General features: G+C 33.4%; 1 protein-coding gene across 1 annotated transcript in view; it reads left to right on the top strand.

The window, feature by feature from the left end:
• Positions 1 to 25545, top strand: part of LOC129229239 (sulfate transporter-like) — a 107782-nt gene that overhangs the window by 11723 nt on the left and 70514 nt on the right. The window contains exon 2 of the mRNA XM_054863504.1: positions 24595 to 24700. Coding sequence (XP_054719479.1) covers positions 24595 to 24700 — 106 coding nt within the window. The remainder of the gene's footprint in view (positions 1 to 24594; positions 24701 to 25545) is intronic.

The following is a 25545-nucleotide window of genomic DNA, read 5'->3' as shown; positions in this document are numbered from 1 at the left end:
GCTGGTTTAAGCTATGTTTGTCCAAATTAAGAGAGGAAGAGATGGTAAAAGGCTCTCCTCTGGAAATTGTTCAAAATTCAAGTCCTGAAAATGCATTTTAAACTTTGTAACAGTAGGAAAAAGCGTAAAGGTGTGAAAATTTTTCCAAATTTAAAGTTTTAGAAATCCAATTTTAGGGTCTATTTGGTTTCTCAAAGGGAGTTAAAACTCCCTTTTGGATTCGTGCTTGAGTGGCTAACCTAATGTTGACAAACTCAGAATTTGCCACCCAGGGTACGAGCAAGATTCAGCCCCCCTTCCCCCGATCCGGTACTGCTATATTACCAAATTTGGATGATTCTCTTTTTCACTGATAGAGGTCGAAATGTGGAAAGGCTCTGCCTAGAGATCATTTTACTAATTAAAAACTTTCCTTAAAATGAACTACTAAATGTGAAACTAATTGTATAAAGGAAGTAGTTGATATAATACAATAGTACAAGCAATTATCATTCGAGTTGTGAACAAGTGCTTTTATAAAATGAGCATAAAATTCATTCTGTCTTAGTGAAAATTTTGTAGTCAATGACCAATCAAAGCAATTGTTGAAGCAGATAATGTTATCCTGAAAGTGAGCAAGAAATCTCTCACCACTTGAGATCTCTCTCCTTTTACTCTTGTTGTCACTTTCCTTTAAAAAATGTTTTTCTTTTTTTTCAGTACGGGGTTTCCTAGGAACTTACTTAAAATCAAGTGGTAGCTTTATCATATAACGAAAGTTAATGAAATTTATTGTTTAATCCGTAATAGTTTAACCTTAACAGCAAAAATGAAAAATAAAAAACAGGGTCCTATGACTTTACACTACCACCTCCCTCAGTCTGAAAGTTCAGACGAAGGAAGAGAAAAAACAAACAATAGTGCAGAGATGTCCACAAGAAATGTTGTGTATTAGAGTAATTTTATTACCATAGTCGTACTAAAATCTTACAATTCGGAGATCTCCTTTTTTTTTTGCCTCCAGTAATAGATCAAAAGCATAATTTCCTTATTGGGAAAACGCGTTAAATTTTTTCGCATCAAAAGTGTGAAATTGCCGCCCTTCAAAAAGTGCCGCCCGGGGCGGACCGCACCCTCCGTCCCTCCCTAGCTACGCCACTGCATTGACGAATTATCAAATTTCGAAAAATACATTGACTGGGACTGTTGAAAGGAAGTTAAAAATACGGGAAAAGAGTTAGGCTATAATTGGTTTAAAAGTTGAAAAAAACTTCAAGACAATGACCTAAATTTAGTACGTATAAAATGAAGTTGAAAATTTATCGTTGAGAAATTTTAACTTTATGTTGAATTGTATTGATAATTAGATGGGATATAGTCTGTACTGGTTGATAAATGTAAAAAGCTTTATACAGTGGGCACCGCTTAATTCAATCAGTGGATAATTGAATCAAAGCTTTAATGAATCGAACTGTCAAAAACAGAATAAAATGCAACTTTATTGAATCAGCCGCTTTATGGAATCAGAACTGCTTAGAACAAACGTGATTCATATAAGCAGCGGCCACTGTACAACAGGAGTTTGTCATGAGTCTAGTCTAGACAAAAGGTACAAAAAAAAGTTAGACTTTTACAGAGCTACTATGTTTTTTTTTAAAGCTCGTGGTGTCTGTCTAAATTTCTTAAAACATGAAGAAACTTAACTTAGTGTAAAGGGTATTTTATTATGTTTATAAAAATCACTAAAAAGCCAAAAATAAAACGAAAGTGAGAAATCTTATATCTTTAAACGAGCAATTCTTGTGGGTATGTATATATATTTATGTTTCGTATATCGGAAACGGCTCTAACGATTTGGATGAAATTTTGGATTTAATTGTAGTTTTGCATTCTAAGTTCATCTACCTCAGTGTTTTTTCTGTAAAAAGGCGATTTTTTACAAAAAACAGTTTTTTAATATAAAGTCTAAGTTAAGCCTTGAAGTAAACTGTGAATTGACGCATCAGGCAGACGATTTGCAACCATAACAATGGTTGCGTTCGACGAACCTCACCGGTCGACCGGTAAGTAACCGGTTACAAACCACAGCGTTCTATCATCTATCGGTTATCTCACCGGTTACCATTTTCAGCTGCTGATTGGTTGATTGGAGCACGTGATCATTAGCTGTCACGTGATTAACTAACCGGTCGCTCCCGGTCGAGCTCGTCGAACGCAACCAATGAAAATTTGTCTCTTCTCGCTTTAAAATTTGAAACTTGTTTATGGTTGCCAGGCTTGGCTGATATTGGCCACTTTGGCTAATTTCAAACACACTTGGCTGAAAACAAATTCAAATGCATTATGTAAGTCGATGTAAGGCTTTTTTCTTTTTTAAGTGAAACTATTGCTTGACCGTCCTATTTTATTTTATTTATTTATTTTCTTTTTACAGTTCAAATAGTTTAACATGTTTTTTAAATCTCGCATCTAAATTTTATTTCGAAGAAACGTATGTCTTGAGACTGTTTATGTTTTGTTAAGACAGTTGTTATCATTTGTTGGAATGGTTTGTGGATCATCAGTTTTGATGGATATCATGCTGTATGTTGCATTTTTCTGGCGCAAAGTGACCAATTACACTAAAAGTACTTATTCAAAAAGAAAATCTCGATTGGAATAAAATAGTGCAACGCATCATTGTATGAAAGGAAGTATTCGGTTAAAAACCGATTTCACCATAGCAAAACTAAGGTCAAAATATTTTAATTACTGACAAGAAAATTGTATAGTGGAAACAAATGTAGCAGATAGTTTAAAGCAAAATGTTGATTTAATTACATTCGGAATCTTCTTTGTTTGGTACTTTAGTGTTATAAGAAAGATCGAGTGCTTAATATTTCGTTAACGTGAAGCTTTTCAAGTATATTTGGAAAAGTATTGAACCTTAAAAAAACACGAGTTGACAAAAAGTAATTCTTTTAAAGCCGAGCGAGGCTCGGTCGTCCAGGTACTGAAAATAATGCGTGAGAAACTAAATAAGAAGAACCACAATTTTTTTTAACGTCATTATCCAACCCTTGTATCCTACATTTCGTCATTTTCCTTTTACTTTCTTTCTTGCCCTGCTTAATATTTTAAACTAGCGGTACCCGCACGGCTTTGCGCGTAGTAGAAAATTGAAAGGTCATTTGGTTCGCCTGTATATTTACAAATAATGGATTGATGAATTTCTCGCCAATTTTTCTATGTTCATTTGCTCGCCCATGTTAGGGTTCCACGTTGTGATAATTTGGTCATTTACTCGTCCACGTTGTGACAACTTGCTCGGTAAACTGTTCTTAAAAATTGGAATATAAAAATAACAAAATCGAATTTTCGAAATATCGCTTCGAGGTGCAAACCCTCTTGCTACAAACTAATTTTGTACCAAATTTTATGAAAATCGGTTGAACGGTTTAGGCGCTCTGCGCGTCACAGAGAGTTATCTGGACAGAGATCCAGATATCCATTTAAACTTTGAGCTTTTTTATTAGTAAGGAAAAAGAAACCTTCTGCATCTCAAGTTCGACATGTTTGTGAAGCTAAATGGTTTCTCAGTTTTAGTTTTTAAACAACTCTGTTATTTACACGTAAGAAGCAAACAATAAAGACTGCGTGCAACAGCATTATTAAGGATTTTAGATTCTTTTAGGGTTAACCTACTTCATAAAAAAGCAATATTTCCAGAAAGTCTTAAGTGTTTGTGTGTACCAAGTTTTTAACTTCGTGATTATTATAGAGTTATTTTGTCAATTCCATATTTTTACCGGTTTCATCGATGAACCAATACGTATTATGCTTCAGTTGTAATTGCTGACAATTAGACATAATCAACCACCATTCACAAGTCAATGACACTTATTTGTTCATTATTGATGCTGGTATCATGCTGTAGGTTGGTCGATTCTGGTTGTGAATCTGACCTAATAAAAGCAGATATGAAGCAGTGAGAAGCAAAGGGATGTAAATGCCAAAACTAAAAACTTCGAGATAACTATTGCAAATGTTAGGAGAACCTCTTCTCTGTAATGGGGCAAGAGATGGTACTAGTCAGGGTTCGTTTATTCAAATCTCGATTAAAATTGTGATATAAATAAAGTGATTTTTTAAAAATAATCATTGATTTAAATCGATTGATTTGAATCAAGGGATTTTTTCAAGCAAAATCATTAATTAAAATCAGTTGAGATTTTATTTTTATAAATTAATTTTTCATTTTTAGAATGTATTGTTCTAAATTTAACTATACAGCATTATACTATCTTATCTTCAACAGGCCAAACTACATAGATCCCTCTTTCTGTGTGTGTAACAGATTCTCACTCTTGCAATATTGCTTTTACTCCAAAATTAGTTTAGAACAAAATAAAAATTCGGAGTTTTTCTTATACACCATGACTAATATAGTTCAGAAACATAAACGTTTTTAGTGTTCAACATATTATTTTACACTAAAAACGTACATAACAAAGGAAACTTTATCTTTAACAAAAGCATAAAATCAAGCATAAAATCACATCTTTTCTAAGCATTATAACGTATTTATAAATCTTAAAATATTATTGAATACTTAGAGAACTTATCTGCTGAATTGATTCATCTATTTAATGAAATATATTATGTTTTGTAAATGTAAAGTAAATAATATCTACAAATTTTGAACATTTAAAAAAAATTTAAAAATTCCGATTTAAATATAAAAAATCCGACTTTTTAAATTTTTTTTTTAAATCAAAAAATACAAACCCTGGTACTAGTATCTCTGGTAGGTACTGCCATGCAGTAAGATTTAGGAAAATAATTTAATGAAAGCCTACCTAGGATCTGAACTTTAAACGCGTTTTACTCGAAAAAGTCCACTTACATCCCTTTGCTTCTCACTGCCTCGTAAATGTCCTGCATATTTTCAGTTGTGCTGCTGAATTTCATTTAATACGAGAAAAGGTCGGAAAGAAAGTTTCGTTTTGAAATGAAAAAAAAAAAAAAAATGTGTTGTAAATACACATGATAGAAATGAAACTTTTATCTTTTCTTCTTTTTATATTCTGAATTGTCACTTTATCCGCAAGTTTTCTCTCAAACAACGTTGTTGTTCTTTCTGCGCCTGGCTTAGGCACATTCTGAAAAAAAAAAAAAACCGTATATTTCAATAAAGGAAATAGATTTTAAACAGCGGTAAAACTAAACAATGCTCGAAATCCGCTTTTTAAGTTGCCAAAAACAATGAAAAATAATTATAATTATAAAGTTATTTCTCATATAAATAATAGGGGAAGCTGCTGTACCCACGGACGGTTGTACCTACGGACGTTGCTCGGGAAATTCCGTGTATCGTCAAGAGAAATCCTAATTGGGGTTCAACGTGTGTGTCACAGCCTTCTCCAGTACCCCAGGAAGTTTCAACGCCATCAAACGAACATTTAAGATTCTATCACATTTTTTTCGGTTTTATTAGGATCTAAGTATGTTATTATGTAGGTACATAGATAAACTATCATGAATCTATTTTTCTTTTTTTTTTTTTGTTTAAAAACATATTAATTATTCATAGCATCATTAACTCTCTTAAGAGCAATAACTTTTCTAAAGAGTTCACTGATGTTAAAAACTAAGGAAAATTTTTTAAAAAAGGAAAAAACCTTCGATTCATTTACAAAGTTTAATTTCTGTTGGATATTTTATTTAATGTTATTTTCAATAAAAAAACTATTTTCTTGTTAATCCATTAAAAGATTATTTATGACTTTCCCAAATACTCCTGATAATTATTATGCACTTCGAAATATTCCTAGAATTTATGACGTCAAAACTGTGACGTAGCTCCTGTAGTGGTTCTTTGGCTGGTATTATCTGTCTCATATTATTGGAGAGTTATTTGTTTTTTTATTAAAGATAGTACACTAAACAATTGCGTGACACTTTCGTAATGTTTGTCCTTTTGTGTAGGTAACCTTTAAATGGATTTGTGAAATTCTTTTGCAAATCATCAACACCGAACATTTACTATAAAAAAAAGCGTTAATTAAAAATGCTTCTTACAACAAGAAAACGCTATCAATTTTTACTTAGTCTCGGAGATATTGTTAAAAAACGTTACAAAATATATTTTTGTTTTTAAAAGTTTTTTTCTTTCTGAAGAATGATTTGTAAAATTTTGAGCATTGTTAGATCTAAGCACTATTTATCAGCTTGAGGACAAAGATTAAATTGATTAATTTCATGCGCAGTTTTCTTCTTTTTAACTGAATATGAAGGCGAAATTCACACGAAATTGCTATCAACAAACGACAAGCAATAATAAAAGTCGGTGTTTACTTTATGCTGTTTTCCATTTTTAAAATGCAATCTTAATCTTACTTTTGACCAGTGTTCGGAACTACCGTCCAATAATCCGGCCTTCATTTTCTCTTGAGACGCAAATTAATTATCTTGTGATACATGTGGCGCTTTACTTGAAATATGTGTGATAAATTTTGTTTTCACTTACGCAACAAATATTACCAACTACATCCTAAAATTTTTTTTTTCAAACTGTAATCAGTGTATTCTTACAAAACAGAAAGTTTTAGACAAGGGCAGATGCAGAAAATTTTCAAGGTGGGGGCAGTTGATTTTTACTTCCTTTTACAAAAAGGAAATATTGATTGCTCAAAAAAAAATTCACTCAAAAATCGACCTTAATTTCCATTTTACTAACCCCCGAAAGAATGTAGAGTTTCTTTTTTTTTCGACCCGCTCACATGTGGATAAGTGCCTAGTAACGTATAGACACGCGAAATATCCATTTTAACGATTCCCGAGTTAATTACGACGATTTTTCTCGTGACGTCTGTATGTGCGTATGTATGTCGCATAACTCAAGAACGGTATGTCCTTGAAAGTTGAAATTTGGTACGAAAACTCCTAGTGGGGTCTAGTTGTGCATCTCCCCTTTTGGTTGCATTCGGGTCTGGTTGCCAAGTTTAGTCTCCAACTTGGCGAAAAATATTGGCGATTTTTTTTTAAAATCTCGTTTCAGTTTGGCCACTGTTGGTGATATTTAGAGAGTAAACAATTGAATCACATTAAAATTGCCAGTAATGGGGAAATGACATTAAATTGGAGTAAAAGGAAGTCATGTGAGGCACACATCAGCTCGTTTAACTTACCTTTAACGATGAATCTGATTACACATGCTGGAAGGGGGCTGCCACAACGTTTCTCTCTGAAACAACTAAAACCAAGAGGTTACCAAACCTATTCCTTTCCTTTTCCGTTGAAATAGGCACTCTAAAATTGTGTTTTAGAACTTCCATTTCGTAATCATTCCGGTGTAATGTTTAGAAACTCTGTCCCCCTAAAAACACCAAAGATTGTCTAAAATTGCGCTTTTTGAAGTTTCAGTTTCAAAACTGAAAACTTGTCCGGATTTTCAGTTTTTTCAAAGGTTTCAGGTAGTATTTGGGGAAAAAATTGGTTCAGGGATTTTCCTCGAGTTCGGAGGGAAATCCCTGAACCAATTCTTTCCCCTAACTGAGCTGTCTAAACGCCTCCTCCTAAAACATCGCCAAAGATTTTCTATAACTGCCTTTTTGGAACTTCAATTCCGAAAAGTTTTCTGGGGGAGAGATTTGAATTCCATTCCTTTCCTTAATGTCATCAAAAATGGTCAACACTTGAGTTTTAGTACCGGTACATGGTACCTTAAGAGAGGGGCGATCACCTCTCCCTTGTATCCGTCCTTGGCATTAGAGTATGCTTAATAATGTGTTTTGAACGTTCTTATGATGCTTGTAAAATATTCGTGTTTAAAGAAGTTTCTACGTGAGATTTTAAATTTTCTGAGATTACAAAATACTCCAAATGACTCTAAAACTAGTTTGCTAGGCCACTACCAAGGTTTCTTTCCGACCTTGGTTTTAAAGCGTTTGACACTGCTTACAAGATTTGGGGAAAAAAAGAAAATCAGGCAGTGAACTGCCTGCCTTCCGAATAGAGATCTGGGTAAGATAGTCAAAAAAAAAAAAATCATAGTTCAAAGAACGAGTTATTTTTGAAACAGTAGTGCATAAGTTCACAAACATTTGTTTTTATATAGCTTGCAACTCTTTTGGGGCGCCGAAGAGTATTTTTTCACACTTGAATATGAAGGTGTTATTTCAAAATCGCAGTTTTCATGCTACTATTATTGTAACCATGAAAATTAGTTTTGCAACAGAAAAGCTGATATATATCGTCGCCTCAAAGCAAGAATAGGATATCTTAGTTATTCCTCGGATTAAATGTCCTACTGTTGGTCTGAGGCGACGATAAGTAGTTTTTGGAAGTTTTGTTTTCAAAACAGTTTATGAATAATTAAACTTAAAAAAATAATAATAATAAGTTCTGCATCTTAAGCATAACTGCTTATTTCAGTGGTGGCCGCGAAGCTAATCCGTGTGGCCCGTTGTTTTGTTCAAAGTTCAAAATCGAAACGCACGATTAATGACTATGTTACGAATTTAGAGCGAAATATTCTGAAATTGCCTTCTAAAAAACATATGCATAAAAATGATAACAACAATATTGGCTTTTCGTTTTGTTTCCTTTTTCATAATTTCTCATGCTATTAAGAAAATTTTTGAAATTTTATGTGTCAGTAGTAATTTATCAAAAGGGAAACATACCCACTTTTTAGAAAAATTATTTTATAAAATTTTCTAATACTTTCAGATGAACTTTATCAAATCACTTCCTCTCCAAAAGTCCAAACGTAGAAAATCCTATTTTATTTCAAGGTAAAGTGTGGCTTTTTGTTCAAAAGGTAACAAATCCCGTCGTCGACACACTTTTTATTTTGAACAAAAAGGGGCAGATCCTGAAAGAATCTGTAGAACGAAGACTTTTAGATCCAAAGGAATACATGTCCAAAATCCTCAAATTTTAATCCACTACTTTTTTGTACTTCGATAAGAGAGTATGAGAAGGTGAAATATTAGGGTTTTGGTAAAATTGGAACTCTCAGCATTCAAGTTTTCGTTCAAAAGGGCACACATCCAAAATTAAGATGGCGATATCTATCTCCTTGTTTTTTTTTTTTTTACACAAACATTTCTTACTCTAGGCCATGGTTTGATGCTGTGCTATCGCGCTCTATTCTGTACCCGGAGAAGGTTGATAAAACTATTTTGCTCTTATCCTAATTCATTTTTCTCACCTCCTGAACATTTTTAGAAAATGGATATGTTACCTTTTGATAAATTAGTCCTCATATGTGTTCTAGCCAGCGAGAATCAATTTAATATGTGGTGCGGCTCTCGAATAGCCACCACCAGGGTTTGAAAATATCATGATATTTCCGGAAATATCAAAAATATAAGATGTTTTGATATGTATCGGATATTCTGATATATAAAGTAAGACAAAACAACGTTAGAAGAAGCACAAATTTATAAATTACAGCAGACACGTGTTTCGGCGTTACAGGGAACGCCTTTTTCAATGCAAAAAATAATGAGCTTATGGATGAAAAGACATCCGACAAAAGCCAAGAGCAGATAAGCATGCAGCTTAAAAGATAAAAAACAGCGGATTAGCCAAACACCAATGACAAAGTTATAAACCAATCAGGAACCAATAGGAATGCAAGCAAAGGCCAAGAGCTTTCTTTTAGGTACGAACCCAGAAAGAAAGAATTCAATTGGACAAAGATTAAGCCGAAGCTTAAACAAAAAGAAAAGAAATTGTCAATAACCGTGAACCGCAAGAAAGGAAAAGCTGAATGGAAAACCATGAAATAAAATAAACAGAAAAAAAATATTCGAAAAAAGGAAAAATAAAGATAAATAGAAGAAAATTGGGGGGTTGTCAATCAAGACAAAAAGGTAAAAATAAACAAAGGAAGATCGATAAAAATGAATGGGAAAAAAAGGGGGGGGGGGAATGGAGAAAGGACAGTATTAAAGATATGGGAGCCAAATGTTAGAAAAATATGGAACTGCACTAAGATCGTTAGCTAAGTTAGTACTGTTCCTCAAAATATGAAAGGATTCCCAAAAGTCAAGATCTGATGAATTGGGGCATTTTTGGATAATCTGATAAGAGTTAAAATCAAAAGAGTGATTCGAATCCCAACAGTGTTGAGCAATACTAGACTTATTTAATTGTTGTTTTTTCACGTACTTTTGATGCTCTTTCAAGCGAATTTTTAAAGCACGCCGAGTCTGTCCAATATAGGCAAGTTTACAACTACAATTAATTCTATAAATTCCACAACGATTAAGAGGGTGAATAGGATCAGTAAGAGAAGAGAATGAAAGTTTATTAATAGGAGAGAACACCACCAGGAATTGGAAACGTTTTAGAATCTTAGCAACCTGATAGCTTACAGATGGAAAGAATGGCAAAACAACCAAATTCTTTCTGATGAAGGTTAGGTTAAGAACATTAGTTTGGGATTTATTTGAAAGTTTTTTTTTTGGGAATCCTTTCATATTTTGAGGAACAGTACTAACTTAGTTAACGATCTTAGTGCAGTTCCATATTTTTCTAACATTTGGCTCCCATATCTTTAATACTGTCCTTTCTCCATTCCCCCCCCCCCTTTTTTCCCATTCATTTTTATCGATCTTCCTTTGTTTATTTTTACCTTTTTGTCTTGATTGACACTCCCCCCCCCCCCCCCAATTTTCTTCTATTTATCTTTATTTTTCCTTTTTTCGAATATTTTTTGTTTCTGTTTATTTTATTTAATGGTTTTCCATTCAGCTTTTCCTTTCTTGCGGTTCACGGTTATTGACAATTTCTTTTCTTTTTGTTTAAGCTTCGGCTTAATCTTTGTCCAATTGAATTCTTTCTTTTTGGGTTCGTACCTAAAAGAAAGCTCTTGGCCTTTGCTTGCATTCCTATTGGTTCCTGATTGGTTTATAACTTTGTCATTGGTGTTTGGCTAATCCGCTGTTTTTATCTTTTGAGCTGCATGCTTATCTGCTCTTGGCTTTTGTCGGATGTCTTTCATCCATAAGCTCATTATTTTTTGCATTGAAAAAGGCGTTCCCTGTAACGCCGAAACACGTGTCTGCTGTAATTTACAAACTTGTGCTTCTTCTAACGTTGTTTTGTCTTACTTTACTGTTCAGCACAAAGATATTTATTTATCTTATTCTGATATATATCCGATATTTTCAATCAGCCAAACTCAAGTCTTCAAAATAGTAAATGCATCTTCAAAACACTCTTTATTTTCGTATAGTGTTAGTACAATATGTATAATTACAATTACGGTTTCTTTTATTATTTATATATAACATTTCACATTTTAATCAGTTTCAATGGAATTAATTTAGCATTAGCTGTTTTACTCATTTTTTTTTCTGTTAGCTAGTTTTACACAGTTATATGAGTCAGAAATAAAATACGTGTTAGTTGGTGCACAGTCAAATAAGACATCTTTTTTTTCTGACCAACGTTTAACATTAAATTAGGCACTTTTAATCTGAATTAAAACTGTCACATTACTAATAATTTCACGAATAAAAAATAAAAAAGGAATGCTATTTTACTTCGTTATATTAATACAACACAAATATACTTCATCATTTTTTTGGTTACTTTCAAAATAAATGAACACTATTACTATGATTAATATATTTTTTTATATTGAAAATACCGTGGTTGAAAAAATAAGTTTTGAAAATATCAAAATATCATGATATTTTCAAAATAAATATCTGAAATATATCGTTACATACATCATGATATATATCGGCAAACCCTGATCACCACTGACCTTAAAATAGTATTGATATGTTTTTTTTTTTTTTTTTTTGTAAGATTCTTTACGTATTTAAGCAGCTACTTTGGCTACTGCTATAATCCCGGTTTTATGTTTTAGACACAATTTCTTACTGGTACTAATGTTTTTAGCGACATCAAATTTAGAAACAATTTTACTTTCCCACAGAATAATAATTACTCAATTAAAGAATTAAGAAATTACTTAAGTCGTGACTGCAATATTTTATCACCAGATAAGTAAATGATAGCACCAGGATAAGATTTGGATTGCAAGCACTTGTTAGGTCAGATATAGTCAACGATGAATGTATTTGGTATAATCAATCCTGAAAAATAGACCGATAAGAGTTTTAAGATCTGCTGCAAAGGGATGGGAGCGGTGGTAAACAGAGGAACGTGTGCTGCTAATCCGGAATTTTCTTGTTCTATCAGCTGATAGATTATCTTGCTGGATAACGCGTTATACTTGGAAAGATGGTAATTTGGTAACTGGCTTAAGATTATCTTTTTTTTTCCACGTGGGTGTTACCTCCAAGTGCAACCTTTAGCCGACAGATATTCAATGAACATGATGAAATAGCACAAACACATTGGTTTAATTTAGTAAATTAATTAAATTTGTTAAACCTTGTATACTTCAGGGAATTTATTAATTTCTCCAGAGTTTAGCCTCAAAATTTATTTATTATCGCCTGCTCAACATTATCATTTATCGTCTGCAACGAGTGACAAATGACACCCCCAGAGATCCCTGCACCTAGAGTCGCTATATATACAGACCGGCGCATCAGCTTAAGTTTAACCATTTTGGATTGGAATTTTCATTGTTGAGGAACTAGGGTTACCAGAGCAAAGTTTCGGGCTTTGCCAAATTCGGAACTCGAATAAACTGGGAGCGCTGCAGCCCCTGTCTAATGGCGGATGAAAAAGGTAAAACAGACAAATGGCGTAACTAATAACTTGCTTTGACGCTTAGTGAATGACAGTAATTTTTCATCGTATTTGTGGGAGGCTCTCTTTTCTATTCTTCTGAAATTACATTACACCATAAACTGTCAGACTCCTGTAATTTACACCAAAGAAAACACGTGGAATGGAATGTTTTACCTTTTTCTTTAGTACTATTAATCACCGCAAGGTAGCGTATTCGAGCTCTGGAGTTGCGAATTGGTCAAAAATAATATTTTATTCAATAAACAATTCACGCGCGCCATTAACAATTGCTCGCAGTGAAAAATCACCAAACGCGATGACTTGCCAGAAAATACAAACACTCAAACACGCGCTCCGATCAAAAATGGCTAATCTGAAGCTGATGCGTCGGCTCGTATACATGGATGCTTCACTTGCCAAATCGATCAACTCCATAAAGCAAAAAGTCGAGAAAAGTGATGAAGCAGATAGCGTTATCCATAGGAGTGAATTAGAGCCGCTATATAGACAGGCCGACGCATCAGCTTAAGTTTAGCCATTTTGGATCGGATTTTTCATTGTTGCACTGCTAGGGTTACCACAGCAAAGTTTCGGGTTTCGCCAAATTTGCCGAAAATAGTATTTTATTTAATAAACAATTCACGTGCCGCTAATAATCGCTCGCAGTGAACAATCACCAAACGCGATTACTCGCCAGACAAGACAACCATTCAAACTCGCGCTCCGATCCAAAAAGGCTGATCTTAAGCTGATGCGTCGGCTCGTATATATAGGGGCCTTAGAGTGAATGGGCTCTCGTGTTACATTTTCTGCCATCGCAGGATCAGAAGTGAACTGAACCAAAAATTCAATATAAATTCACATTCTAAGCGTTGATTAAGCACTATCAAAGCAGAAATAAGATTTTTTTAAAAAGTGGAGTTAATCGATTTGGCAACTGAGGCATCTATATAGGGGCCTCACCTGCACCTACAATATGCTTAGTTCATTGGTTTTAAGTGCGCAGAAAAATTTGAGGAAAAGACCCCGAGGAATTCTTTTTTATTTTATTCAAAAAAAAAAAAAAAAAAATTACACGGTAAACAGAGAAAGCAACAAAAATTTATAAATTTTTGGTTTTCAACAACGGAAAATTTAAACATTTTGGTAACCTCAATTATTTGTTTCATGGCAAGGTTTAATTTGCATAGGAGTTCACAGGAGCTGAGCTCCTGTACTTCTTTCAATTTTACGCTAATTTTAACATTCAAGAGGAGAGTTTAGTTATTTAAAGTAGAGTATTAAATAAGTTGTATGAATTATAGGGCTCCTGTCTTTCTTTTGGTAGAAATTAAGCTCTGTGTCAAGGCATTCAATGAATTTTATTTTCAATCAAGATCCGTAGACATAACTAAATATGCAATCGTAAAAGTTGTTTTGGGAGAATTAAAAAATCAGAAACAAGTTAAAAGCAATATTTTGTTAAAGGCCAAAATTAAAAATTATTTATCGTATATTATTGAAAAATAAGTGTACAAGTATTGAAATATAAATGCTTCAAATAAAATTTTCATTGGAATAATTTTTAACAATTGTCGCACAAACAGAACAATACCATTTTTTATTCAAAATTTGTCAATTACCTACAATTTAAATTCTACTTTAAAAAGATGGAAAAAGCAAGACTGAAACTAGAATATTAATGGGTAAGTTCTCAGACTTCGCGTTTTATGAATGGTTGCTAATGTTTTGGTGCTGCTGGAAGCTTTAGGAGAATTTAGCAGGATGTGCTAAATCTAGAATTACCGGTTTCAACTGACCAACTATCAAAAAGGGGGGGGGGGGTGAAGGAGGGAGGTTAAAACGTTCTCTTTTTCTATGTGAGCTGCATTTTCGATAATTCGAACTAATTTCGGAACTATTCAAACTCACATAAATTAGTAATATCAAATAAATAAGAAAATTAAGTATATTTAACCTTTAAGTGTTCTTTTTCTCTTTAGGAATCGTTGACGACTTATTATATTTGAGACCACGAAATCTATTTTTATAGTTGTTTTCACTTTTTTTGTATTTTTGAAATGTAATTTTCAAAAATAGTTCAGTTACTTCGGTGGTTAAAGCTTCCGTACTGAACATATGTCTAAAAATCAAAAATTCGTATTTTGGTATTTTACTTCTAGTAATTGGTGGGTGAAATTTGAAATTTAATCTTTTCTACGTTTATTTTCTTTTGAATCTTTTTTTATTTTGTTTCTACTTTTTTAACTTTTTTCTTATTTAAATAAAATTAATTTAAAAGAGCTACAAAAATTTTAAATGTTACAGTAGAAGAAGATAAAATCTGGTGCTTTATTGCTAATTTATTTTTAAAAATGAAATTGATTTAAAAAAAAGTTGAAATCATAATTTTTTTAATAAATGGTAAGTGGTTTTCTATTTTTATTGGAACCCACTTCTCACTCTATCTCTCTCTCAAAAAATAAAATAAAATAAAATAAAAAAAGAAATCTCACTATTCCTTAAACTTTTACTTAGAGTTCAATGCGTGCACCGCATGTTGCTCGAACTACACGTAAATGGTATTCATCCCATGTGCACGGTCGGTACACACATTGAACTCTGGCAGGGCCTGATTACCGCACAGGCCTACTTGGCCTGGGCCTGGAGCCCCTTCTTCCTGAGGGGCCCCAAATTCCTTAAATAATTATACATAGCATTACAACTATGAAAAATACACACATTTTTAAAATAATAAAAATATTCCGCCAGTAGCGAATTTACCATGTCACAATTAAGAGAAGCCCTGAAGGAGATTCATAAATGCACATGATAAATGATTTACCTAGTTCCAAAGGGGGGGGGGCTTCAAAAATGCATTCCAACGACCCCCAACCTGAAAATCAACCACTGCATTCCGTTATAGAGCCTCCAGGGGGGCTCCAAATTATTGTGGGCCTGAGGCATCACTTTCAGTTAGTCGGGCCCAGAACTCTGGTAATGAAAGATATTGCTTTATCTTTACTAATAATTAAGCTGAAAGTCTCGATCTCTGTCTCTCTGGATCTTTATCTGGATATCTGTTGCGCATAGCGACTAGACCGTTCCGCCCGATTTTCATGAAATTTGGCACACAATTAGTTCGTTGCATAGGAGTGAGCACTTTAAAGCGATTTTTCGAAAATTCGATTTTGTTCTTTTTTCATTCCAATTTTAAGAACATTTTACCGAGAAAATTATCATTGACGTGGACTAGCAAATCATCATAACGTAGGTGAGCAAACTACCATAACGTGGGCGAGCAAATGAACATAGCAAATTGGCGAGAAATTCCTCATCCATTATTTGTAAATATACAGGCGAACCAAATGACCTTTTAATTTTCTACTGCGGGCAAAGCCGTGCAGGTACCACTAGTGTTTAATAAAATGGTTAAATACTTTACATTACGTTTGTTTTTTTTTTACTGTGACGATACAGCCGTCAATGTAAATAACTTATAATTACTCTTTCTTTATTTATTTATTTTTTTTTTTTTTTTAGTTTTTTCCTTTTTCTTACGATACCATAAAAAACTCTTAAACCTGCGAAGTATTTCGGCACAAACTACATATTAATACAACAGTTGTTGCTTCCCGATGAATTTTTAAAATGTGTCAAGGACTTTTCGGAGACCCTGGACTTCTAAGCAAAGTAAAAAGAAAAATTGGTATAAAGTTATGAAATTTGATAAACGGTAGTTTCCTTTTTTATTCAAGGATTTCTGTAAACCAAGAAACATTTTTAATGGCTCTTTCATTTAAAACTTTTAAGCCTTAGTTTTATTCAATGATTTTAAAACAAACTCAACACCTTAAAAATATTTTAAGAATTTGCTATGAAGATCAAAACTATTATTTACGAAACGTTGCATTGGTCTTTGAAAAAGCTTTGTCTCACTCTTTTAACAACACAGGAAGTTTGCTTGCGAGCAATAAAAAGGCAGCTTAAATGATATAATTTGTTTGCTGAATCCTGTTTGTTTACTAAGTTCCGAGCAATATTTGCGATACTTATCGCTCGTTCCATTTAATGTTAAACTCACGGTGTGTACAGCTGCTTTTTTATGTACCGCGAAATTTATAAAATGTAAACAAAGCACAATTCTCGGTTTAATGTTTCTGTGTTATATAGTTAAAAGTTTTTTAGTTATATTATTTTTAAAATGTAACACAAAAAGTATTTTTAACGCTAACACGTCAAAGTATCCTAAACTCCAATGTATTAGTGCTTTTTATTAAAGTGAATACTTTTTAATGTCATGTTCTTTTTTTTAATGTTTTGGTTACTTTGTATTTGTTAGTTGTACTTTAAATTTCTTTTAAGTTAAAATAAGCTCAATCAATGATAATAATTTTCGAAATTTTCAGAGTAAAATCATCAGCTTTTTTTTATATCTAAGCTAGTCCTCAATATGTCAATGTGGCTCATAGCGCAGTCAGAAATTTCCTTCTGGGAGGGTTTTTTTTTTTTTTTCATGCGCAATCACGATTGTTTATTGCTTTCATTTGACCTTCCTTGATGTCTTGATGTCCGGTTCCTTTTTCAGAATGGACCAGGGGCCTCTGCAGCACCGCCGTCCACCGGAGGACGGAGCTGCTCCTCTAGTCCTAGCCTCCACTAGCAGCACTGTCCACCGGAATCCTCTCCTCCTAGGCGATGGCCTCCATATCCTGCATACACACACTCCTACTACACACACATCTACACACAAATAAGTCCTTACACACATACACACACGTAACAGCCCAGGAGTAGGGGCAGGCTTGGGAGGACATGAGCCGTTTCTAGAAACAATAGCCTCCAATGAGTAGGATCCTGTCCCAACTCGTGACTGTTTTAAAAGCAAATTCTTTATTGATTACATAACTATAGACACATTAACGAACAGTGAAATAATTATCTAATATTTAGTATGCATTCCCCTGTTCTTGATGAGCATTTTAAGTCTTTTGGCATACTTTTCACAAGGTTAATACCATTTCTTAACACTTTTTAAAAAAAGGAGGTAAAAAAATTGTTTATACTCACTATTATATATACTCACATACACATACTCACTAATTACCTAAAACAAACTTTAAATATAACAGAACACACTAATAAAAAGAACTAGTGAACTGTTTAAGCTGATTGAGGTTATGTTCCTGGTACGTAGATAAACAAAGAAACATAAACACAGCAGACAGGGTTGCCACCTGCAAACATTAAATTACGCTAATATAACGTAATAATCAGTGTACGGCATGTACTGTACTTTAACAGTAAAATAAATAGTATTTTAGAACAAATAGTGCACAAAAAACAAAAAAAAAAAAAAAACTCTTTAGTCTAATAATTTGGCCAGCACTGTATCTAAAATTCAAGAGACCGTAATTACACTTATCATGACAGCATATTTAGATATTCTAACACCTACAAAACTTTGTTATTTCTGTCATCTAAAGTTAACTAAAGTTCATCTTGAAATTTCAAACTCAATTGACTTTGTATTTTTGAATTTTCCGAGAATGTATGCCATGTTATCTCTGTAATCAGTAGATTGCAATAAATTATTTTCAACTGGAAGAAACTAGTGAAAATTGCCTCATTTATTTTCGAGCTAGTGTAGAGGGTTCAAAAGTTGAATTTAGGTTAAATTCAGATAATTGTGTTGATGGCAACATAATCTTGTTTAATGTTCTGATAATTACAGATAGGGCAAAAACTAAATAATCATTTCAACCACTACCTTTACCATATAAAGAAGAGAAATCTTACTATTCCAAAATACAAATACTGTTGCTATTATGATACGATAGCGGTGGTTGATAAAATACACAGAAAAACATATGTACAGTTTGTTACTGGGTATTTTAATAGGGTTATTTTAGACAGATTGAACACTACGAAATAGCATTTGTAGCAGATCAATAAAAAGTCGTCAGTTAAAGTTAGCGCAATAAAGTTTTAAATTTCGATCGATGTATTTTTAATCGATTAAACTCAAGAAAAAAATTTTTAATTTTTTAAAGGAAATATAAAATATATGAGTGAAGTTATCTGGTAAAGAATTTTTTCGCAATATATAAAAAACTTGCCTGATTTGAATGATCTCAAACAAACCTCATCTTTATCTTTTCTTTACTAATAATAAAGCTGAATGTCCCACTGTCTGTCCGGATAGTTTGTAGCGTGGGGGTGTGCACCTCGAAGCGATTTTTCGAAAATTCGATGTGGTTCTTTTTCTATTCGAATTTTAAGAACAAAATTTCATAAGATGGACGAGTAAATTACGAAATTATCATAACGTGGAACCGTAACATGGGTACAAGCCAATTGGCGAGAAAATTCATCATACATTATTTGTAAATATACAGGCGAACCAAAAGACCTTTCAATTTTTCTATTACGGGCAAAGCCGTGCGGGTACCACTAGTTTTAAAATAAATTATTTTTTATCTGATATCTTTACATACAAAAGCTCACTATTTCGCATTGAAAAAGGGGTTAACTGTAACCCCAAAACACTTGTCTGCAGTAATCTGCTAATTTTATACGTCAAAACGTTGTTGATTACCAATTAAACCTCATTTAATTCATTAGAAATGACTCTAATACGAATTTTTTGAATGGCGAAAGTTTGAAGTTTTTGAAATTCAATTGGTATTTAAAACACCGAAGCCATTTAATTATATTTTAGTTATTTTATGCGACTAAATTAGAATAAAGTTTCAAATTTGTGTCAAGTACTAGCCAGTTGCAAGAGCTCGTGAACGAAAATTGGTCAAGGTTGATACCGCGTAGTCTCAGTGAGAAATAGAACATTAGGCACAAAGTTCAACCGCTCCTCGTTACTGTTGCCTTAACGCTTTAAAAATGGATAAAGAAGATACGCAAATATTGTAACTTCCCAGAAATCTGCTTAATTTATGAAGTTATATTTTACACTAGCGGTACCCGCACGGCTTTGTCCGTAGTAGAAAATTAAAAGGTCATTTGGTTCGCTTGTATATTTACAAATAATGGATGACGAATTTCTCGCCAATTTGCTATGTACATCTGCTCGCCCACGTTTTGGTAATTTGCTCGTCCACGTTATAATAATTTGCTCGGTAAAATGTTCCTAAAATTGGAAGAAAAAAAAAGAAAAAAAATCGAATTTTCGAAAAATTGCTTCGAAGTGTTCACCTCTTTGCTACGAACTAATTCTGTGCCAAATTTCATGAAAATCGGACTAAAGGCCTAGGCGCTATATGCGTAATAGCTATCCAGAGACACAGTTTTCCAGCTCTATTATTACTAACTAGCAGTACCCGCACGGCTTTGCCCGTAGTAGAAAATTAAGAGGTCATTTGGTTTGCTCGTATGTTTACAAATAATGGATGATAAATTTCTCGCCAATTTGCTATGTTCATTTGCTCGCCCATGTCCCACGTTATGATAATTTTCTCGTCCATCACGTTATAGTAATTTGCTCTTCCACGTTATGGCAATTTGCTCAGTAAAATTTTCTTAAAATTCGAATAAAAAAAAGAAAAAATGGATTTTTTAAAAAATCGCTTCGAGGTGCACACTCCCATGCTATGAACTAATTGTGTGCCAAATTTCATGAAAATCGGCCGAACGGTCTAGGCGCTATGCGCGTCACAGACATCGAGACAGAGATCCAAACTTTCAGCTTTATTATTAGTAAAAAAAGAATTTTATTGTTGTATATTTGTTAACAAATAGAAGATGGCAACAGATAAAAATTTTAAATCATTGCGATTTTCCCGATAATTGCCAACAATTAAATCGCTCTAAAGGCTTCCTCTAGCAGACGACATTTTAATATGATTTTTCTACATAGTTGTAATAATTAAGCTATTTTTATTCAGGCAACGAGCAATCTTATTTTTTGAATTGACTTTAATGAATAAAAAATTAGCTTATAAAAACAGAGGATTCTTTTTCTTTGATCATTTTTGCATAAACTTTTGTTTTAAAATCTTTCAATACCTGCTAAAGTTATTTAAAAGCTTTTACATAATTCATAATTTGTAAGTACCTCTCACATTAATGTTATCTTTACTAATAATAAAGCTAAAAGTTTCTCTGTCTGGATGTCTGTAGGATGTCTGGATCTCTGTAACGCGCATAGCACCTAGACCGTTCGGCCTATTTTCATTAAATTTGGCACAAAGTTAGTATGTAGCATGGGGGTGTGCACCTCGAAGCGATTTTTCGAAATTTCGATGTGGTTCTTTTTCTATTCCAATTTTAAGAACAAAATTATCATAAGCTGGACGAGTAAATTACGAAATAATCATAACGTGGAACCATAAAGGGGCACAAGCCAATGGGCGAGATACGAAATTATCATAACGTGGAACCGTAACATGGGTACAAGCCAATTGGCGAGAAAATTCAACATACATTATTTGTAAATATACAGGCTAACCAAAAGACCTTTTAATTTTTCGATTACGGGCAAAGCCGTGCGGGTACCACTAGTAAAAAATAAATACATGTGAAAGATATTTTCTCATCTACTATCTTCAAATATTTTTACAATTTAAAACTGCATTTAATTCCATTTGTTGTTTGTGAATTCCTTCTTATTCTGCTCTAACTATTTTTATCGTTTAAAGACCTATTTTCCGTTCCTAAAATACCTTCTAATATCTAGAAAAACAATCATTGAAAATTTTCAAAAACGAATATTTGCAACAACTAATAAAAAACGTGACCAAAGTTCAGGGTGAGATCGATAAAAGCTTTCGAGTACTGTTAGAGTGTCAAGTACGTTATGAAATTTCGATAACCACTTGTCAGAATGCCTGTACTTGTGCTTTTATTTACTTCTCTTTTAGAACTTATCGGGACGTCAAGTTTTGAAATGAATCTAAGATGAAAAAAAGGGGAAATAATGTGTTATTTTGTTTCTTGCGTAGTCTCGTGATGCTTCTAGTGTTTTCTTAACAAGTAGTTGTTTGAAGAATGATATTGGAAGTCAGTTGAAAGTTTATTGCTCTTCTATGGGCTAACATCTGTAGAAGACGCGCTTTTTACTTCCTTTTACAAAAAAGGAACTATTGTATTCGCAAAAAAAAATTTCACTCAAAAATCGACCTTAATTTCCATTTTTCTCGCCCCCGAATGAATGTTGAGTTTTTTTTCGACCCGACCACACGTGGATATTTGCCTAGGAACCTACAGATACCCGAAATATCCATTTTGACTACCCCCGAGTTAATTACAACGAATATTCTCGTGACGTCCGTATGTACGTATGTGTGTATGTATCTCGCATAACTCAAAAATGGTATGTCCTAGAAAGTTGAATTTAGTACGTAGATTCCTAGTGGGGCCTAGTTGTGCACCTTTCCTTTTGGTTGCATTCGGATGTTTCTAAGGGGGTCTTTTTCCCCTTTTTTGGGGGAAATCATTGTTAATTTCGATATAAACTCAAGTGGTGTTATAATTTGTCGAACACTTGGCGATATATCGCCAGTCTTTTGGTCGCCAAGTTTTGGCGATAAGTTTGTCGATTTTTAATTTTAAATTTGGTTTCAATTTGGCCACTGTTGGTGATATTTGGAGAGTAACCTATTGCATCACATTAAAATTGCCAGTAATAGGGAAATGACATTAAATTGGAGTAAAAGGAAGTCATGTGATGCACACATCAGCACGTTTCAGTAAAAATGAGATCATAAGCGACGTTTTCTTTACTTTTTTAAACATCTACGGTTGAGAAGAAATGACTCATAAACATTTCTTGGACAGCTAAGTTTTTTTTTTTTTATGCTGAAATAAATAAATGAAATAAAAAAAATAAAATTTTCTTGATGTTGAAGAAGTGTTATAAATATTTAAAAATTAAGAGGATTAATTATTGTAAAAAGTATATGGTTCATCCCCCATTTCGCCGACACTAAAATTTCCTTAACACTAAAAATACCTCAAAAGAGAAAATTGAAAGGGAAACACATTGGGAAAAAAATTTCGGGTCGGCAAAACGGCGGAGAGGCAAGTTTACATAATAAATAAACCTTTGAAAAAAAATATATCAAGTTATTTAACTGTGACAAAATTGACATAAAACTGTTGAATAAGATGTTTTTACTTCCTTTTACAAAAAAGGAAGTATTGTATTCGCGAAAAAAATTTCACTCAAAAATCGGCCTTAATTTCCATTTTGCTCACCCCCGAACGAATGTTAAGTTTATTTTTCAACCCGACCACACGTGGATATGTGCCTAGGAACGTACAGACACCCGAAATATCCATTTTGACGTTCCCGAAGTTAATTACAACGAGTTTTCTCATGACGTCTGTATGTACGTATGTATGTACGTATGTATGTCGCATAACTCAAGAACGGAATGTCCTAGAAAGTTGAAATTTGGTACTTAGACTCCTAGTGGGGTCTAGTTGTGCACCTTCCTTTTGGGTTGCATTCGGATGCTCCAAAGGGGGTCTTTTGCTCCTTTTTTGGGGGAAATCATCGTTAATTTCGATGTAAACTCGAGTGGTGTTATAATTTGGCGGACACTTGGCGATATATCGCCAGTCTTTTGGTCGCCAACTTGGCGACAAATTTTGCCATATATATTTTACTTATTTTATTTTTTTTAATCTGGTTTCAATTTGGGCACTGTTGGTGACATTTAGAGAGTAAACTATTGAATCACATTAAAACTGCCAGTAATGGGGAAATGACATTAAATTGGAGTAAAAGGAAGTCATGTGATGCACACATCAGCCTCGTTTTTCTTCAGTATGGAAATGTTTTCCACGCGGAAGAATGTTTATGCATTCTTCTGCGTGGAAATGCCGGTCCGTCGGACCAACGGGTGAGAATATAGATGTAGTATTAACTAGACAAACAATGAGAAACAGGTTCCATGGGCAACCGAGCCCTTCTAGTAGATGGGCAAGCGTCCGAAAAGCGCATGCGCGCAAACAACTTTTTTTTCATATCCAGATGGGATGCAAACAACATTGCATTCTCGTATGCTTTGCTTTTGCCAGTTTGCTTTAGGTTTCATTCGTTCAACGGCGGCCAGTGGCTGTCGCTACGAGGTGTGCATCTAGTTACACTTCATCTATGGTTGAGAATCCCTGCCCATGGTCTTAAAAGTTTGCCTGCAACGAGTTGGGTTTCTAGAGTTTTAGACTTTTAGAAATGAAAAGAAGAAATTTAAAATACATTTAATATAATTTATCTCTCTGATTTTCACTGCAAAAGTAGAATGAATACCGAGTTAAATTTTATAACGTATGAGTTTTCTGTTTGACAAATTATTTTAACAAGTAAACTACTGTTCAGAGAGGTATTAAAACATCGTAAATATATTTAAAAAAAATTTTTAATGAAAAAAGAGCTTATAATGAAAGAAAATAAATAAATAAAGTAATGGAACACATTCTATAAAACGTGAAAATAAAATGTAATAGCGATTTGAAAGGGTTAGTAAAAATTATTTTCAACAAAACGTCAGACTTTTCTGAATCAATATTCAACAGTATTTGATTCACAACAAACGAATACATTCTTCTTGAAGCCTTATGATACCACACACAACCTTTCATTTGTTTGCTGTTTTCTTTTGTTTGAATATTTCAGTTTTTTTTTTTTTTCCTTCTTCATTTAAATTAGACACCAAGCATTCATTTTTACTAAGATCAAAAGTTAAAACTTTTCTTCAAAATGCAAATCGTTAATATTTGTTGTAAATCTTCAAGCTTCTGTCTTTCTTTTTTCGTATGACGTTTTATACTTATTTTTTATCATCTGACTAGTCAACTTCTTCTGACTTGTAAAAGTAAAAACACTGTTTTTTGAAGATACTTGTTGTCTTCAGTATTATTTCATGTTCATTTATAACATTTTTTTTTTATTTATTTATTTTAATATTTCAGCCGGGAACGGGTTCCCTGCCGCTTCGAAGTGGACAGAGATGCCATGACACAGGTCCTTTTGGACGAAGTATCGCCACCATTCAAAGATAATAATACATTAGAAAAGGTGAGCTTCTAATAAAACTCTTATTATGCTTATTATCCGACTTCCAATTAATTGAACTGCCTGTTTATCCGAATTATTTTTATCTCTCGCTTTTGTGATTTAACATGTGAAATTGATAATGTTGCTTCTAGCAATGTAGGCTGGAGCAGTAACGAAAAACTAGGGCTTGGATTGAAATTTATACCTAGAAAAGCCCTTAAAGGTTTGAAAGATTTCTTTTTCGAACTTTAAAATGCCCATACGAAAGAGTATCAGAGTATGAAGGAAAATTTTGCGCCAACAATGTTTTAAAACCTCATTTGGAGTATGCTGTTCAGTTTTGGTCGCCTTATCTGAAGAAAGATATTTTTGTATTGGAAAGGGTTCAAAGAAGGGTAACTAAATTAGTAAGGGGACTCTCAGATTTAGATTATGATACCAGACTTAATAGGCTTAACATGTATAGCCTGGAGCAGAGGGGACATGATTCAGTTATTTAAATTTATCAAAATGAAAGATGTAAATGGATTAAATTTTTGCGGGGAAAGCAGGACAAGGGGTCATTGTTTTAAGCTATTTAAATCTCAGGCTAACTTGGAAATCAGGAAAAACTACTACTTTAGCAGGGTCGTGGGCACTTGGAATAGCTTACCGGAAGAGGCGGTAATGAGCAAGGGGGTGGATAGCTTTAAGAGGGCCATTGATCTTCATTGGGGACTAATTAATTGACTAGGACCAGCCTAGCTGGGCCCAGAGCCTGTTGCTGGTCGTCACATTTGTATTTGTATAAAACCTCCCTACCTAATCTAAATTTCATTAAAACATCTATTTGCGCGTAAAATAATGTATTGCAACTGCGCCAGTGT

The sequence above is a fragment of the Uloborus diversus genome, chromosome 9 (assembly GCF_026930045.1).
Source record: "Uloborus diversus isolate 005 chromosome 9, Udiv.v.3.1, whole genome shotgun sequence".
In the NCBI taxonomy this organism is placed as follows: Eukaryota; Metazoa; Arthropoda; class Arachnida; order Araneae; family Uloboridae; genus Uloborus; species Uloborus diversus.
The sequence above is the reverse complement of the archived record's forward strand: the minus strand, read 5'-3'. Positions and strand labels throughout refer to the sequence as shown.